Source organism: Desmodus rotundus, chromosome 7, assembly GCF_022682495.2.
Source record: "Desmodus rotundus isolate HL8 chromosome 7, HLdesRot8A.1, whole genome shotgun sequence".
Lineage (NCBI taxonomy): Eukaryota > Metazoa > Chordata > Mammalia > Chiroptera > Phyllostomidae > Desmodus > Desmodus rotundus.
This window is the reverse complement of record NC_071393.1, coordinates 64,213,347-64,232,758: the sequence shown is the minus strand read 5'-3', so window position 1 is coordinate 64,232,758 and position 19,412 is coordinate 64,213,347. Positions and strand designations below refer to the sequence as shown.

At 39.6% G+C, this 19,412-nt stretch overlaps 1 protein-coding gene across 4 annotated transcripts in view; it reads left to right on the top strand.

The window, feature by feature from the left end:
• LOC112301565 (T cell receptor alpha chain constant) overlaps nucleotides 1-19,412 on the top strand; it is a 537,134-nt gene that overhangs the window by 90,148 nt on the left and 427,574 nt on the right. The window contains exons 1-2 of one of the 4 annotated variants that reach the window (XM_071221944.1): nucleotides 4,201-4,303; nucleotides 4,422-4,542. The exons of the other annotated variants lie outside the window; for them this stretch is intronic. Coding sequence (XP_071078045.1) covers nucleotides 4,518-4,542 — 25 coding nt within the window. The 5' untranslated portion in view covers nucleotides 4,201-4,303; nucleotides 4,422-4,517. Of the gene's footprint in view, nucleotides 1-4,200; nucleotides 4,304-4,421; nucleotides 4,543-19,412 lie in introns of those variants that run through there. 4 annotated transcript variants of the gene reach the window in all.

Below are 19,412 nucleotides of genomic sequence, written 5' to 3'. Positions count from 1 at the left end.
CCGTTTGTCCCACACTCTGCCAGTCTCAGTCCCACCACGGCAACCCGAGTCCTCTCCTCCCCAGCTGCCCGTCTCCGACCCTCCTACCGGTCTGGATGAATGTTCTTTTCTTCCTTCCCTGGTGTCGGACCTCCTTGCCGTTCGATTCTCCGTCAGCTCTGGTTGTTCGAGGAGGCGCAGTGTGTCTACCTACGCTGCCATCCTGGTTCCAAGGTCTACCATTACTTTTTCAAACAGTTTTTTCTATTCCTTTTTTTCTCCTCTTCTTCTCCTTCTGGTACCTCTCTGATATGAATATTACTAGGTTTCCTCTTATCTTGAAGCACCTTAGACATTATTATTTATTTTTGAGTCTCTTTTCATTTCCTTGCTCCGTTTGAGTGGTTTTTTTCTACCTTATATTCTAGCTCACTGATTCAATCCTTTGCTTCATCTAGCCTGTTTTTAATTCCTTCTATTGTATTATTCATCTCAGATATTGTATTCTTTATTTCCTACTGTCTCGTTTTGATAGTTTCTGTGTCCTTTTTCATGCTGATGTAGTTCCCATACAGTTCCTTGTAGCTTCCATAGAGTTCCTTTTGGTTCTCACTGAGGTTCTAACCATTATTTTGAACTAGGTGTCTGATAGATTTCTTGCCTCTATCTCATTTAGCACTCTTTCTGAAGAGCCTTTTTTTCCTTTTGATTGGGGATTGTTTCTTTGTCTCCCCATTTCAGGTGACCCTTCTTGTTTGTTTCCACATATTAGATTGATCTTCTTGGACTCTCTTTGTGGTGTGACCTTCTGTGGTAGGAGCCCTGTGGGACTTTGTGATGCAGTCTCCTGGATATACTAAGCTGAATGCTATTAGGATGCCCTTTATGCCATTTATGTGGGCTCTCTTGTTGTAATTGGGTTTGGTTGTTTGGTTATTCTTCGGTGGGTTCTTCCTCTAGCTGGCTGGCTGAGAGTCACACTGCCCACCATGTCTTTCATGCCTTTGTACAAGTGGTGCCAGAACAAAATAAAACAACCCAGGAAACTAAACCCACACCTGAAAAAATAACCCCTACCCACAACCATGTTATCAATAGCAAATGACCAAATATTAATAAAGGTGTAAAGAGATTAAGACTATTGTAAGAAAGGAAAAATGAATATGATGTGACTAGCTGAAATAAAAATGATTTAAGAGGATAGAGGGAGGAGTAATAATAAGAGTAAGGAATAGAAATAAAGTGAAGAAAGAAAGAAATTAGAAATTACATCATAATAAAAAGGGGAGAGGGCAAAATTGAGTAAGGAAAAGGAAGAGTATAGTCTGGGGTTTAAAATATAAGAAAACTTAAAAATAATAGCGAAAAAAGTCAGAACCATAATGAAGAAAAAGATCCACCACAGCGATATCAACAACAAATGGGCAAAGATTATTACTGGTGGAATGGGTCTAAGAAGGAAAAAACAAAAAGCTCATGAGATTTCTAGAGGAAAGAAAAGTGATTTTGAGAGGATAGAGGGAGAAGAAATACTAAGAGAGGGGAATGAAAACCAGGCTAAGACATGAAAAAAATTTTAAATAAAATAAAGAAAGGACAGAAGGAAGGCAAAATGGAGTAGGAGATGTGAATGGTAAAATATGAGATACAAAATACAAAAATAGTGGAGATCTAGGAATGAAATTGAAGAAACGCAGCAATAACCACCTTATCTATAACCAATGAGCAAAGGTTGATAAAGGTGGAGAGAGAATAAGGGTACTTTAAGAACAGGAAAAAGAATGTGAAATCACTAATGACAAGAAAAATGGTTTTGGGAGGTGGGAGGGAGGAGAAATAGTAAGAGTGAAGAATAGAAACAAGTTGTAGCAAGAGAGAAAATAGAATTTAAAACAAAGATAAGAATAAAAAGGAAGAAGGTAAAATGGAATAAGAGAAGGTAGGAGAAAAATATGAGATTTTAAATAAACTAAATTTTTTTAAAAAACTACTGAAATTATAGGCACAAACTTGAAGGAAAAGAAATGAATGTTAAAGAGCTATGCAGGAGAGAAAATAATTCAAATAATGAAGAAGATAGTGGTGGAATTTGTCTCAGTAGAATCGAGACTTCTCCACTGCCTTCTCTTTCTGTACCCACCCCTGGGTATAGGAGACCGTTCTGCATGGCATTGACCCAGCTCCCACTTGGAAAAGCCAGTGGGGAGCGAGGTCCAGCACACAGAACCCACGCCCATGGATAGGTTCTCCCATGGGGAATCAGGCCTGCATTGTACCTAGGCCGCTTTGAGACTTGCTTTTTGCTAAAACTCCCTCACCCTGAATTGAGTCAGCAAACATTTACTGCATATCTTTACAGTAACTTCCTAAAATCTATCCTAAACCTTCCAAGGAGGAAGTTCAACCACTTTTCCCTTTATATTTGCAAATATCCTTCCTTTTTGATGTAATTAGCAACATCTTCTCCTTTGTTTTCTGTAAAAGGTAACCACCCAAAGCGAACCTGTGCATAGTAAATGAAGACCATCCTCAATGTAATGTACCTAGAAAAACAATAAAAGCCTGTCCAGGCAGGGGTCAGGGCCCTCTCTCTCACTTGAAGAGCGGCCATGCTGTCCCTTTTCTTGAAAGGATTTCTGTAGTCCATGTGAATTTTTCCATTGCTGCCACAACACACGGATCCCACGGGCCGGGATCCACATCACATAGGGCTGTCAGATGGTGTCCCAGTCTGGCCCTAAGCAGCCTGTTCAAGACTACAATTGATCCACAGTCTGTGGCTTTCTCCTTCAGATTTGGCTGGTCCCCACTGTTCTGCCCTGCCAGCTTTCTATCAGGCCAGGGCCCAGGAGTGGTTCATTCAATGACTCAAGAGGACTGCCAGTACTGTCTATACCTGCTTCCAGAGGGGGCCTCTGGTGCAATCAGAAGGTGGGAACCCTGGGTAACTTCCGGGGGAGACACTGTTCAGTTTTCAGGAAATTTGGAACAAGTGTTTCCCTGTCCTTTCACCACATCTCTTGGTTTGTCCCAGATTCTTTCCAATAGTGTATGGCTTCTGATGGATTAGCTATCCATTTCCTGTGAGGGGACTGAAAACCTTTATGTTTAACTCCTTTTTTGTGTATATGAGGCACCATAAAACTTTTAAAATAGTCAGTATAAGCATTATCCTCGATATGAAGACCTATACTTCAAGAAACATTGCATGCCTCTGTTACCCAGGTCCTGGCTCTGCCTCTGGAAGAAGCTGGCCACATGCTGTCATGGAGACTAGCCTTCCTTCAAAAGATCATTGTACCCTCCACAGACATGTCCACTCATTCATTTATTCACTCATTCCTCAGATATTTTTTGAACATCAAATGTGAACTACGTGACTATATATTCTCAGGAACTGGCTACTGAGACTCATAAGATTCAGTTTCTGATCTCAAGGGCACCAACTCCAATTTGAAAAACAGGACACAAATGATTCTAATATCATATAGTAATGATAGTGATGATATGTCACAGGTAAAGGGGGAAAAGAAAGGAGCACAGACTCATCCTGAAGAGCTGGGTGGGTGCTTTCACAGGAAGGTGGCATGTAATTTGGATCTTAAAGAAGGAATAGAAGTGACCTAGGCAAGGGCAGTGGAGAGAAGGGAGAACATTCCAAGCAGAGGGGCTCATCTTCTAGTTCCAGAAACCAGTGGGGGAAAGTCAAGAAGATAACTCAGATCACGTTTATTTTCCACTCTCAGTATACCCTAAGATGCCTAAAACTAGCTTAATATTTGGTGTACACAGACATTAGATACTGGGTCTAGGGAGAATTCAGAGAACCATATTTTGCCCTGAACCATAAAGACAGTGACCAAGGAACTGCACACTGTCTAAGCCTCATCCACCATTGTGAAGTCTGCATAAGGTGCTGGGTGCTTCCTTCTCAAAGCTCTACCTCTTATCCCAAATACCTATTTCCCTTCCATGTCTACAATTTAAGTTCCATTCCAAAGTAAAAATACGAAATTCAAAGGAGCGAGGAAGGCTGCAGAACAGAGGAGAAACCACAAGAGGGGGCTACTCCCTTTGGGTGCTGGTTTGACACATCTTCCATCTCTGAACATGTTTCTCTTTTTATAGCCTGTGACATGAACTTGCAGGGCAGTTTATCTTGCCTAACACATGAGTCAAGATTTTCTAGAAGGTTTCACCAAAGGATCACGAAAGTAAAGGAAAGCCCACTCAGCTGTGGTATTACCAACCAAACCTGCTGCTGATTCTCTGCCAGCCATGCTGTCTGCTTCCAGCTTGATACTTGTGATCTTGTTGATGTTGGGTAGGTAACATTTCTTGGGATTTCTAAGGTGTTCTATTCGTTGGTTTTAGGGTGCTTACCAAACTGGAGATGATTCCTTTTTATTGCCAATATAACAAAGCCTTTCGTTTTATTTTAGGAGGGACCAGTGGAGACTCAGTGAACCAGACAAAAGGCCCTGTTACCCTACTAGAGGGGAAAACTTTGACACTGAACTGCATTTACCAGACCAGCTATGGGTATTCAGTTTATCTCTTCTGGTATGTCCAATATCAAAAAAAAGAGCCTATTCTCCTCCTGAAAAGCTCATCAGATAATCAGGAGGTCCACAACAGAGGTTTTCAGGCCAAACCGGTGAAGACTAACAGCTCCTTCCACCTGACAAAACATTCAGTGCAAATGTCAGACTCGGCTGTGTACTACTGTGCTGTGAGTGACACAGTGTTGGAGGCTGCAGGGGGAGCTGAGCACAACCCAGAAGAATGCAGGTGGGGCACTGGTTGTGGGCAGCCCTGGGAGGGAGTTATATTCCCTAAGCAGTATTGATTCTAAGCAGTATTGACTCTATTTTAGAATTTTCTCAAGGAAATGAACCAAGCTCACATAATTCCTAGAAGCCTAGTCCTTGCTACAGAAAATTCAACCCAACTTCACACTAACTCATAACTCCATACAACTGCTCAGAAAACACTGCTGTGGAAAGACTCATAGGTCGGGGCACTGAAGGAATCCCCTCCTTGGGTCCATGCTCCTCACTAGGTGAGAGGCAGCCAGTCTGGAAAGACTGCACATCCAGGGCATCCTCCCCCTGCATGTTCAGTCTCCTCTACCATCACCCAGATCCTTATCCTGAGGATGATGTGGTCACCTGGGTTTGGGCTTCAGGTTCCAAGATAATTCATCTGAAAGGAAGTCAGAATTTTAACCCATCTCATCTCTTTAGACTAAAATATTAGTTTAAACTAAAATGTGTTAATATTATTATATATTTCCTTGTAAAACAAGAAAGATGGATGCTTCCACAGGGAGGATCCATAACATCCATAGAGTAGGAAATATAAAGAGTCTAAGATAATAGGAAGCATAACACTATACCTCAGACCTATTCTCTTGTCATTCTAGAGGCTGGAAGACCAAGATCAAAATACCAAGTTTGGTTTCTCCTGACTGTTCATTCCTGACTCGTTGACAGCTGCCTCTTTATGGTGTTCTCACATGGCCTTTCCTCTGCACACAAGATGGGGAGGGAGAGAGAGAGAGAGATTTAGTGTCTCTCTCTTAAGAGGTCACCTGTCCTATGAAATTAAGGCCTCTTCCTTATGACCTTGCTTAACCTTCATTACCTCCTCCAAACCCCACCTACAAATATAGTCATGTTAGCAGTTGAGGATTTAGCATAAGAATTTCAGGAAGACACCATTCAGTCCATAAGAGAAAGATATATACTGTCTATTGTTAACTTGGGGGCTAAATGAATAAGGTTATCTCTTATTTCTGGATTTCAAAGTTGAGCTATGATAGTACTACACAGGAAATAAGAGTCATCTGAACATTGGTCAAGCTTCAAACCCTAGAATAAACTCTCAATTCTAATAAGCAACCACAGAAAATTCTCTTTTGTTTTTTCTACTGACCTTAGTACTTCAGCTGAGGAGTTCATTGAGACAGTAGCAATCCAGGCTTCTTCTCCATCTGTCTGTCCTATTCTGTGCTCTGGTAGTCCAACCCCTATGGGTGGAGTCATCCAGGGTTTCTTTGCTTTTTAGCATCTTAACTGTATTCATCCATTGATTAAAAACTGGCAAAAAGAACCAAGATGGTGGTGTAGGTAGACACACTGCACCTCCTCGAACAACCAGAACTGACAGAAAATCGAACAGCAAGGAAGTCCCACACCAGGGAGATAAAAAAGAAACATTCATCCAGACCGGTAGGAGGGGTAGAGATGGGCAGCGGGGGTGGAGAGGACTCACGTTGCTGTGGCGGGACTGAGACTGGTGGAGTGTGGGACGAATGGGGCAGGCAGTCTGACCACTAGCAGACCCTGCGGCCCTACAGTCGCACACAGATAAACTGAGAGGGCCAGACTCAGAGTGGCAGAGAACCGGGCAGGCAGAGAGGCGGGTAGCACCCCATGGCCCCACATTCATGCACAGATAAACCAGGACGAATGGCAGGGAGTGAAGCAGAGACCTCCCAACCCAGGGCTCCAGCACGGGGAAATAAAGCCTCAAACCTCTGAGTGAAGACACCCATGGGGATGGGGCAGCAGCAGGAGAAACTCCCAGCCTCACAGGAGAGGTCATTGGAGACACCCACAGGGGCCTAGGGTGGGCACAAGCCCACCCACTCAGGAACCAGCACCAGAGGGGTCCGATTTGATTGTGGGTAGCACAGCGAGTAACAGAAATCTGGTGGAGAGTGGAGCGGGCATCATTGCTCCCTCTCAGCCCCTCCCCCACGTACAGCATCACAGCTCAGCGTCACAGCGCAGCGACCAGCATTACCCCGCCCCAGGGAACACCTAAAGCTCTTCCCCTTTAAGTAACAGAAGCACCAAGACAAAAAAAAAAAAAAAAAAAAAAAGGCCCAAATTACAGAATACTTCAAAGCTCCAGAAATAATTCAATTAAGCAGCGAACAGATAGCCAACCTATCAAATGCACAGTTCAGAACACTGGTAATCAAGAAGCTCACAGAAATGGTTGAATTTGGTCAAAAACGAGATGAAAAAATGAAGGCTATGCTAAGAGAGACAAAGGAAAATTTACAGGGAACCAATAGTGAGGCAAAGGAAACTGGGACTCAAATCAACAGTGTGGACCAGAAGGAAGAAAGAAACATCCAACCAGAAAAGAATGAAGAAACAAGAATTCGGAAAAATGAGGAGAGGCTTAGGAACCTCCAGGACATCTTGAAACGTTCCAACATCCGAATTATAGGGGTGCCAGAAGGAGAAGAGGAAGAACAAAAAATTGAAAACTTATTTGAACAAATAATGAAGGAGAACTCCCTGAGTCTGGCAAAGGAAATAGACTTCCAGGAAGTCCAGGAAGCTCAGAGAGTCCCAAAGAAGCTGGACCCAAGGAGGAACACACCAAGGCACATCATAATTCCATTAGCCAAGATGAAACAGAAGGAGAGAATCTTAGAAGTAGCAAGAGAAAAGGACACAATTACCTAAAAAGGGGGTCCCATAAGACTGTCAGCTGATTTCTCCAAAGAGACCTTACAGGCAAGAAGGGGCTGGCAAGAAGTATTCCAAGTCATGAAAGGCAAGGACCTACATCCAAGATTGCTCTATCCAGCAAAGCTATCATTTAGAATGGAAGGGAAGATAAAGTGCTTCTCAGATAAGGTCAAGTTAAAGGAATTCATCATGACCAAGCCCTTATTATATGAAATGTTAAAGGGACTTACCTAAGAAAAAGAAGATAAAAAATAGGAACAGTAAAAATGACAGCAAACTCACAGTTATTAACAACCACACCTAAAACAAAAACAAAAGCAAACTAAGCAAACAACTAGAACAGGAACAGAATCACAGAAATGGAGATCACATGGAGGGTTATCAACAGGGGAGTGGGAAGGGGAGGGGGGGGAAGGTACAGAGAATAAATAGCATAGATGATAGGTGGAAAATAGACAGGGGGAGGGTAAGAATAGTGTAGGAAATGTAGAAGCCAAAGAACTTATAAGTATGACCCATGGACATGAACTATAGGGGGGGAATGTGGGAGGGAGGGTGTGGGCAGGATGGAGTGGAGTGTGGGGGGTGGAAATGGGGCAACTGTAATAGCATAATCAATAAATATATTTTTAAAAAACTGGCAAGAGATCTGTGGGTGGGAAGAGAGAAAGATCAAGTACTTCTTTTGCCCCCTGCCTGCTAGGATGTGCTGGATCTGACATTGGCTGCCTCACTCTGTGTTTCAGACTAAATGTTTATGCCCCTAGCACGCATTTCCAACACCTTTGTTGGATTGCTGACTCCCAATGTAAAGGTGTTTGGAGGCAGAAACTTTGAGAGGAAATTACCGTAGGTCATGTGGGGCTGGCATGTCGGAATTAGTGTCACTTTTTTTTACTTCTTTTAGAACAGTATGATCCCAAGTATGAGAAATACAAAGAAGGCCACATCAAGGCACATTACAATCAAAATTCTGTTAAAAAAATGAAATAAAGCTCAGATCTTAAAAGCAGTCCCTGGAAAAATACAGATACATTACCTGCATGCAGTAACAATAATGCAAGTAATGACTGATTTTTTTTTTTTTTTTTTTTTTTTTTGCTCAAAAGAAAGGAAACCAGAAGACAATGAATCAATATATTTAAAGTGCTAAAAGAAAAATAGTTGACTACCACCCTGGCTGGCATGGCTCAGTTGGTTGAGTGTTTTTCTGCAAAGCAAAAGTTCACTGGTTTGATTCCTGGTTAGGGCACATGCTTGGGTTGCAGGCCTGGCCCCTGGTTTGGGCATGTATGAGAGGCAACCTGATGCAGATCTCGGCCTGCAAGATCTGCTGTTGAGGTTTCAGTATTCCAATACACATACACACAGACTACAGAGGTCCTGTGGGGGAAAAGGGACAGCGGGGCCACTCTCCAGAGGAGAGTGCTTCTGAGTGCCTCGGCCACTCCCTCAAGGGGGGAGCGCCCTGACCCTTGCCTTGACAAGCTTTTATTGGTTTTCCAGGCCCCTAACATCAAAGAAGGTCCTCTTTTACTATACAAAGGTTTGTTTTGGGTGGTTATCTTTGCAGACACAGGAGGGGGTGTCGCTGAATACATCAAAGGAGGATATTTGCAATGTAAAGGGAGAAGTGGTCCTAACGGCTAGGTTCCATACCTGGAAGGTCTAGCCCAGATTTTAGGAAGATAAAGATACTCAGTAAACATTTGCTTGCCTCAGGGTGAGGGAGTTTTTAGCAAGAGCAAGTCTCATAGCAGTCTAGGTACAATGCAGGCCTGATTTCCCACTGGAGAACTTATCCATGGACGTGGGTCCTGCCTGCCAACCTCGCTCCCCATTGGCTTTTCTGAGTGGAGGCTGAGCCACATTTCCCACACTTGGAACGGTTCCCCACAGCAACCAATTGATGTTTCTATCACACACTGTCTTTTTGTCTTTCCCTTCCCCTCTCTATAAAAATAAAGAAATAAATAAAATCTTAAAAAGGAAGAAAAATAATTGATGACCTAGAACTCTATTACCAGACAAAATATCCTTTAAAACTGAAGGAAAATTTGTGTCACTTGTTTGTTCATTTGCTGCTTTCAGTTTTATATCCCACGTATGAGTGAAATCATAAGGTTCTTAACTTTTCCTGCCTGACTTATTTCACTTAGCATGATACTCTCAAGGTCCATCCATGTTCTCTCAAATGGCAGTATTTCATCTTTTCTTATTGCTGAGTAGTATTCCATTGTATGTATGTACCACATCTTCTTTACCCAATCACCTATCAAAGAACGCTTCAGTTGTTTCCATGTCTTGACCATTGTGAATAATGCTGCAATGAACAGAGGTGCATATATCTTTTTTTAAATTATATTTATGAATACAACTTTTCAAATTTTTCAGGTAGATATTCAGAAGAGGGAATACTGGACATAGACAACAGTATGGTGGTTACCAGAAAGAAGAGGGATGCAGTGAGTATGAGGTACTAAAAGGTAGTGAGAGCCAAATATATGGTGACTGAAGATAATTTGACATTGGGTGGTGGGCACACAACACAATACATAGATCATGCACCATTGAAATGTATACTTGAAACCTATACTATCTTATTAACTAATGTCACCCCAATAAATTTAATTAAAAACCAAATGCCTATAAAGCAATTCTAATTGTAGTGAAATTTGTGATTGTCTCCCAACATTTATTCCATGCCAGGTCTGTGGGTACCTTGGATAATCCAAGTAAAAATCATTTTGATCCAAAATAAATAAATAAATAAAATAAAATTTATTTTTTAAATATTTTTATTACTTTATTGTTGTTCAATTACAGTTATCTGCATTTTCTCCCCACCACTCCCCCGCCACCCCAGCCAAACCCACCTCCCTCCCTTGCTTCCACTCTCCCCCTTGGTTTTGTCCATGTGTCCTTTATAAGTAGTTCCTGAAAACCCTTCTCCCCACTGTCCCCTTCCCCCTCCCCTCTGGCTATTGTTAGATTGTTCTTAATTTCCATGTCTCTGGTTATATTTTATTTGCTTTTTTCTTTTGTTGATTATGTTCCAGTTAAAGGTGAGATCAAAAACAAATTTAAAAGAATGAAGTCTTACCATTTGCAACAGTACAGATGAATCTGGAGGGTATTATGCTAAGTGAAATAATTCAGTCAGAGAAAGACAAATATGATATGATTTCACTTATATGTGGAATCTAAATAAAAATTTAAATGACCAAACAAAACAGAAACAGACTCAGATACAGAGAACAGATTGATAGTTGCCAGAGGGGAGGGAAATTGGGGTGCTGGGTGAAAAGGGTGAAGGGGTTGAGAAGTGGACAGATTGATACCAATCCAAAGGACAGATTGTTAGTTACAAAATAGGGGGATACAAAGCACAGGCAGCATAAGGAATATAGTGAATAATATTGTAATAACTATGTATGGTGCTAGGTGAGTACTGGAAATATTGGGGGGAGGGGCACATTTTATAAACTATATATATATTCAGCAGATAATGTTGGGGCAATTAGTGAGCCACTTAAAAATATCAAACCCCTACTTTACTTTTTATATCAAAATAATTCCAAATTATAAACTTGAAGTATTAAATTTCAAATGTAGTAAGAATTCTCAGAATTTAAAAACATAGTCTTGGAGTTTGTCAAGACTTTCTAAGCAAGGCTCATACTTTAAAGTTAGAATAAAGTACCTACATTTGAAGAAACAATAGATGTTATATATGAAACAAACAGTTCAATATGGCAAAAAATACCGACAAAAGCTAAACTTAAATGCAAAATGGAATAAAAGATGTAAAAATAGAGAAAATGTAACTTAAATATATAAAGAGTTGTGTAAACCAATAAGATTACTTCTCCAAAAGAAAATTGCATTGATAACATAATAGCTAATATTAGCCATGTTTGTTATATCCTAGCCATTTCTATATTTTATCTATCTAATCTATCAGCTATCTGTCTATCTTAATATATACTTCAAATGATACAGCAATTCTATAATGTGTGTACTATTCTTTCTGAATCACTCAGTTGAGGCAACTACATCATAGTCAGTGAGCAACTTGCTCAGAATCTCACAGCAAATGAACCATAGGGCTAGAGTGTTCTCTCTGTCATTCTGACTCCAAAACTAACAAGCAGAATTCTGAACAGACTTTTTTAATAAATACATGCAAATAGAATTAAAGTTATTTTTTAAAAAAGCTTTACTGACAATAGAGAAATTGAAAATGATACTCTGAATTAGCATGTTTCACCTATTGAAGTAAGAAAGCTAGAGAAGTTTGATTATACAATGTGGTGTCAAGGGAATGGAGAAACCAATACTCTGGCACATAGTAAACATGTAAATTGCCACTGCTTGTTTAGGGGCATTTGGCAATACTTATTAAATGAAAAATGTATAGTTTTTCATAGTTTTTATACTTTTAATAAATTTTATGTTCATGTTGACAAAAATCTTTGTATGAGGACACTTTTTTCAGCGTAATATGTGGTAGTAAAAGATCAGAAGTAATCTAAAGTCGAAAAAAATACAAAACTGCTTAAGTAAAATTTGACATATCCATATAATGGTATGCTATGTGGCCATTTTACATAAGAAAAAAGCAAAGCACAGAATGGAGAATATAGGTTTGCTTGAAAATAATGAATGTGTGTGCATGTGTGTTAGAATACTTGCCTCTGTGAATGAACTGTGGTAGTAAAAGATAAATGAGGAAGGAAAACTTCTACTGTATGTTATTTATATTATGTAAAATGTTTATGATTTGCATGGATACTAGTCACCCCCACAGTGATTTTCTGATCTCTCTGAGGTCTAGAAATGGAGTTCTTTTCCTTCTTCATGCTCTTCTTTCCCTGCTTCCTAAGATCTATCAAGTTTGTGACCCTGAGTTTTGGTCACACTTGGTCCCTGTAGCCAGGCATAAAATATTTGAAGAAATGGATTTGTTCTAAGGTCTCACAACTTATATTTAAGTCCTTTATCCATTTTGAGTTTATTCTGGTGTATGGTGTAAGTTGGTGGTCTAGTTTCATTTTTTTTGCATGTACCTGTCCAGTTCTCCCAACACCATTTGTTGAAGAGATTATCTTTATTCCATTGTATGCTTGTGTCCCCTTTGTCAAATATTAATTGACATAGAGACATGGGTTTATTTCTGGGCTCTCTATGCTGCTCCATTTATCTGTGTGTCTGTTCTTATGCTAGTACCAGACTGTCTTGATTACAGTGGCCTTGCAGTATATAGTTTGATATCAGATATTGTGATCCTTTCTACTTTGTTCTTCTTTTTCAGGGTTGCTGGGGCTATCTGGAGTCTTTTTTTGGTTCCATATAAAGTTTTGGAATATTTGTTCTAGATCTGTGAAACATACCATTGGCATTTTAATAGGAATTGCATTGAATCTGTAGATTGCTTTGGGTAGTATGGGCATTTTGACGATGTTAATTCTTCCAATCCATGAACGCAGTATATGCCTCCATTTCTAAGTATCTTCCTCAATTTCTTTCTTCAGTGTTCTATAGTTTTCCAAGTACAGGTCTTTTACATCCTTGGTTAAGTTTATTCCTCAGTATTTTATTTTTCTTGTTGCGGTAGTACATGGGATTTATTTCTTATTTTCTCTGATAATTCATTGTTGGTATACAAGAAAGCCATCTATTTCTGAATATTGACTTTGTATCCCACTACTTTGCCAAATTCACTTTATAGGTCGAGTAATTTTTTGGTGGAGACTACTGGATTTTCTATGTACACTAACATGTCATCTGTAAATAATGACAGTTTTACTTCCTCCTTTCAAATTTGGATGTTTTTTCTTTCTTGTCTGATCTCTGTGGCCAGAGCTTCTAGTACTATGTTGAATAAGACAACAGCATGGATGGAACTGGAGACTGTTATGCTAAGTGAAATAAGCCAATCTGTGAAAGACAAACACCATATGACCTCACTTATAACTGCAATCTAATGAACAAAATAAACTAATGAGAAAAATAAAACCAGAGACATGAAAACATGGAACAGACTGATTGCTGTAGGAGGGGAAGAAGGAGGAGAGAAATGGTGGAAGAAAGGGGGAGGGTTTAGTCAAAGAACATGTGTGAATGACTCATGGACATGGACAACAAAGAGGAGGTTGTGGGAGAGAGGGGTGGGTGGTCTGGGTGGAGGGGGGCTAAAGGGAAAAAATTGGGACAACTGTAATAGAATAATAAACAATAAAAAAGAAACAGATATGTTAACTTATGTTCTCAATTACCTGTCAAAGAAGTTTCTGGACATATCCACAGCCTATTTAACTTCTCTTTTTTTCAGTACTCTAGTTCTTTTAAGGTTTCAACCATTGAGACTTTTGTGTATTATAAAGAGAAGCATAACCAGTTATATCCACACTTGGGTTCAACTCTTTTAACCTGTTAGTAGTTCAGTTTTAAAGGATATATAGGAACAATGAAATAATTAAAAGTACAAGTAAGAAAAGGCTTTTCTGATTACTTTTTAAAGCTCATCTACCAAAAATGCCCATCCCTCAATTTTTTTCTTTGTAGGTAGCATGAAGTGGGTACCATGCGATTGTGTTTGTGACCATGAGGTGGCAGTGGTTCTATTCCTCTCATTCCACGAATGCCTTAAATGTCAAAAGCAGGATGGTTACTAGAGGATTTGCTTTTAATTGGCTCAGCCACCAACAGAAAGGCTCTCTTGAGCATGAAAGAACAAGAACAAGATACAGAAACAGCTCCTCAGAGAGGACAAGTTTTGGAATCATTACAAGTTGTATCAAGACATATCAGAATGGAGAACATGCTGGAGTTTGCAGTCATAATCTTGTGGCTTCAGCTTGGCTGTAAGTTAGAGGTTCAGGAATGACAACTATAAGGGCCCATTTATCCAAAAGTGGGGAGATAAGATAGGGGTTTAGTCTCAGCTCCTCCCAGGTTTCTTGTTGGGATTTTTCAAAACTTCTGAACTCAAAGCTTTGTCTCATTTTTTATTTTGTTTTCCTGAACAGGGTTGAGTGGAGAAGACCAGGTGGAGCAAAGTCCTCAGACCCTGAGGATCCAGGAACAAGAGAGTGTCAGCCTCAACTGCAGTTACACAGTAAGCTCTTTCAGAGCATTGCAGTGGTACAGGCAAGATACTGGGAAAGGCCCAAAATTCCTCTTCATCCTGTATTCAGTTGGGAAAGAACAGCAGAATGAACGACTAATGGCTATGCTATCAGAGAAGGGGAGTTCTCTGCACATCAAAACCCCTAAAGCTGACGACTCAGCCACTTACCTCTGTGCTGTGGAGACACAGTGCTCCCCAAGCACCTGCACTCTCTACCAAAACCCTATAACTGAGCTTCTGGAATGAGGGCATCTCTGCCGTTTTTCCTCCTCAATGAAGTATTTAACTTAGCACCCAGAATCTCTTTCCAAGTGGTCCTGTGGAGAATGAAATCTTGTGACATAGCCAGATAGCAGAGATTACTATTCATTCTGTCCAGGTATCCTAGACAGTTCCTTTATGTATGTTCCTGGGTCAGTCCAGTTCCTTCACATAGACTCAGATGAGAGAGCTGTGATATAGACAGGCTTGGTTTCTCATGTTGGGCCTCTTGAGAGGAGACTGCATAGGAATACACTATTCCCTAAAATTTCTTTTTTTGGATTCTCTTATAATAATCTGGTCACAAGTCTACAAGTGAATGTTTTCCATTTTAATATAGTCTTCTTTAAGTTTCCATCTCCACCAGCCACATTTCCACATTTCTCTTCTCCTTAATAATCAAAGTAGATAAAAGAATTGTCTACTTGTCTCTGTTTTCTCAACTCCCATTCCTCACCCCACTGGAACCTGGCCTCCGGTGGCATCCCTCCAGCAGAAGCCCTCACATTAACACCAGTGGCTTTGGTGTTGATAAAGCCAATAGATATTTTTCACTTCTCTTCTCATCTGAGATTCTCATCAGTCTCCCTTCCCTTTTTAAAAAAAATAAATTTATTTTTATCAAAATAACACCTGTCTGTATTTCCAAAATCAAATAACACCTTATTTTTAGTCTCACTTCCCTACACACTCCAGTCTCACTTCCACAATGGAACCACTTTTAATTCTCAGGCCACAGCACTGACATTTATCTCAATATTTAAAATACTGTTTTTCTTTTTATTTCTCTCTTTTTTGTGATCAAAATACAATGCATAAGATAAAGTGCACAAAATGTATAAGCCTACAAATCAATAAAACTTTACACTTGTTTCTATATGTGTAATACCATACATCCCTATACAGTGAACATTTCTGTTTCTCCAAAAGATTTCCGTGTGCTGCTTCTAATTCAGCAGCCCTTTCTCCTATTTTTTTCATTCTAAGGAACCACTATGCTGACTTCTAGCATCAATTCTTGAACTTTAGGGGACTGGAATTGTACAGAATAGTACAGTAAATGTTCTCATATCTGGCTTCTTTCACTCAACATTTTTGTAATTTATTAATGTTGCTCTGTGTATCAGTTTGCTCTCTTTTTAAAGATTTTATTTATTTTTATAGACAGAGGGGAAAGGAGGGAGAAAAAAAGGGAGAGAAACATCAATGTGTGATTGCCTCTTGTGCACCCCTTACTGGGGACCTGGCCTGCAACTTAGGCATGTGCTGTGACTGGGAATCGAACCAGTGACCCTTTGGTTCACAGGCCTGTGCTCAGTCCTCTGAGCTACACCAGCCAGGTCCTGTTTATTCTTTTTTAATTGATGTATAGAGTTCTTCCATGTGAACAAACAATTTCTCCATTCTCCTTGAAATAGATATTTCTAGTGCTGAAATAGATATTTCTAGTGTTTGGATTATTTACAGTTTAGTGCCATTATGAAAAAAGTTGTGTATTGGAAAAACCCAGACTTTTTCCTTTTCATTCAGGGAAAAACCCAGTTCCTCTCTGCTGTCTTTTCTTCCATTGAGTCTCCTTTTCTACTCACACAAAACACTCACACTTCTGGTCACCAAATGTGTGGAGGTTTTACCACCACACTAAGCAATTCTCTGTAACACCTGCTTGGTGTCCTACCATTTGATTCTATCTTGACCCTGTCTTCCTGGAGATAGGGTCAGAGCTCACAGGTTATGAGCTCAGTCCCATAAGAGTATGCCCCACCCCTACACTTCAGAGGCCACTGGAAAGCTCGGGTTATCACCTGTGCTATGATCAACTAGCTGTAGATTAAAGGTTCCAGTAAACACTCTGGGATTGGTTAACTTGCTAGAGCAGCTCATAGAATTCAGAGAAACATTTTACTTAAGTTTACCGATTTATTATAAAAGAATACAATAAAGGACACAGGTGAACACCCAGATGGAAGAGATGCATAGGGCAGGGTATAAGGAAGGGACATGGAGCTTCCAAGTCCTCTTGGGGCACCATTCTCTCCACACCCCTATGTGTTTACCAACTCAGAAGCTCTCCAGTCCCCCACCGATACCCCACAGGTCTGGGCAGCAGGCCTGTGGGAAGGGAGGTTGACCTTGCTGTCCCACTCAGGGCCCTGCATTTTCATTTTTCAGTGGACCCCACAAATTACTTGGCAAGCTCTACTTATCTGGCTAGGATCACCTATGAAATTTATTGACTAGAAATCTCCTTATTTCTAACCTCAAAAGTGAAGCATTCGGTATTTCACTGTGACTGTTAATTACAGTGTTCTTTTGCTGGTAAATATCCTTTAGATAATCTAATTATTAAAGAGTCTCCTTTTGATTTCTAATTCATTGAGAGTTGTTATCATAAATATAAAATAAATTGTTATCAAATTATTGGTATCTTTTTCTCTGTCTATTGGGATGATTATATATTAATGTTATAATTATATTGATTTTCAAGTTTTAAACCAACTTTCATTTCTGGAATAAAATGCACTTAGTAATGTTATATTTTCTTTTTCATATTGTAACATTTTTTGCTAGTATTTTCTTGAGGTTTTCTTTCTATGTTCCTGAATAATACTGGTATTCAACTTTTTCTTTTCAATGTCCCTGTCAGATTTTAGTATGAATATTATAATGAGTCAGTAAATGAGTTGCAATTTATTGCTCCTTTTCAATCTATAGAAGAATTTTTATTACTTTTAAAATTTTTTCAGAAAATTCACTAGTGAAGCTATCCAAGTATAAAATTTCACTTATGAGACAGCTTTATTAAATTATGGATTCAGTTAAATTAACTGCTAAGGGATTCTTTATATGTTTGATTTTCTTTTGTTGGTAAGTTATGTTTTATTTTTCTCTTCATATTTTATTATATGCTTCCTTTACTTTCTTTGCATTTCAAGTTTTTTGAGTTGCAAGTTTAACCATTGATTTTCAACTTTTCTTCTTTCCTAACAAATGCATTTAAATCCACAAATTTACCTCTAATTGTTGCCTTAGCTCTATCCCCCATGTTTTGATATATCATATGGTAGTTATTACTTAACTAAAATATTTTCTAATATGCATTTGAATGGGGATTTTGTGTCAGATGGTGATATCAACAGGGACCTAAGAGTGTCCAAATCCTGACCTGCCCACTGCCAGTAAGATTCCTGACACTATATAGTATTAATTCACATTACCAGTATTATTGGGATATACTTTATTGTAATATATATTTGTAATCTATATCTTATATTTTATATAACATAATTATTGGGCTATATATATATATATACATTTTTATTTTCTCTTTTGAATAATTAGAAACCCTTAATTATAGGGTTTCTGTTTGGTTCTCTAACAGTGACTTATAGAACCAAACAGATTTTTTTTTCCATTTAGATGTACTGTGGGGCATTTTCCATTATCATGAATGTGGCAACTAGGATCCAGAGCTAAGGACCCAGAGGCATCAGGCATCCACCACTTTCACAGCCTGATACTCTAGGATTTATGAAGTAGCAACTGAAGAGGCTCTGCAACCCCGGACCTTCAACCTTCAATGTGAGGGATGGGGGGAGTCAAGAGGTGAGTGTCACCAGTGTCCCCTTTCTGCCACAAGCCACTTGAGAGGTTAATATCCCAAAATAATTGTTTTAAAATGCAAAGGTCACCTGAATAAAAATTGCATTCCTTCTGTCTTTGGATATCTGCTTCTGAAGTAGATTTTGATCTACTTAAGTAGAAGACAAGGACATTGGAGAACAGTGGTGGAGTGGAGAGGGATGGCAATGGGGCCACCTGGCTTTCTCCAGGAGGCATGGTAAGGAGGAGCCAGTATTCTGTTAGGCAAGTGACACCTCTGAGGGCAGCAGGGCCTGAGCTGCCCTGTCCATGTTCCACCTAGGAGAAGAAACAGTAAGAAGTTCTGGAAAGTTATCCCTGAGAGGGAACTGACAGGAAGGGGAGAGTCCTGCCTGGAGGAGGCCGGTGCTCTCTCAGTGGAGACCCTCACCACACAGAGGCTGTCAGTGCTTGGCCAGGGAAGCAGCTCCTGCTGTTTTTTCTTTATAATCTGTTTCTACTGCCCTAAACTTGAAGAAACTAAAACTATAGAGAAAATGGGGAGGAAGTAAATAGAGCAAGGCCATGCTGACATCAGTGTAGCCAGGAGTCAAGGCTCAAGTTCAGAGAGCAAAGGAAAGATGAAGATGAAAATTTTAAACAGGGATGCACTGAGATTTATTTAATAACTGAAAGTGGCCCCGTCATCTTGTGGTTTTCTTTCCACAATGTCTTTAAGGGGATAAGGTTCAGCATCCTTCCAAAGGACCTCATCTACACTTAAGCCACTTTTCTTATCTTTGATACTCTTTTCTCTCCCCCTTATTCCACTTAGAAAATGTTTTGGTTTGTTTTTGTCTCAGTTGGGAAAACTTGAATTATTTCTCTTTTTTTTAGTGGTTATGATAGCTACCAGTTTTTTATTTTTATTTTTTTATTTTTTGATATATTTATTGATTATGCTA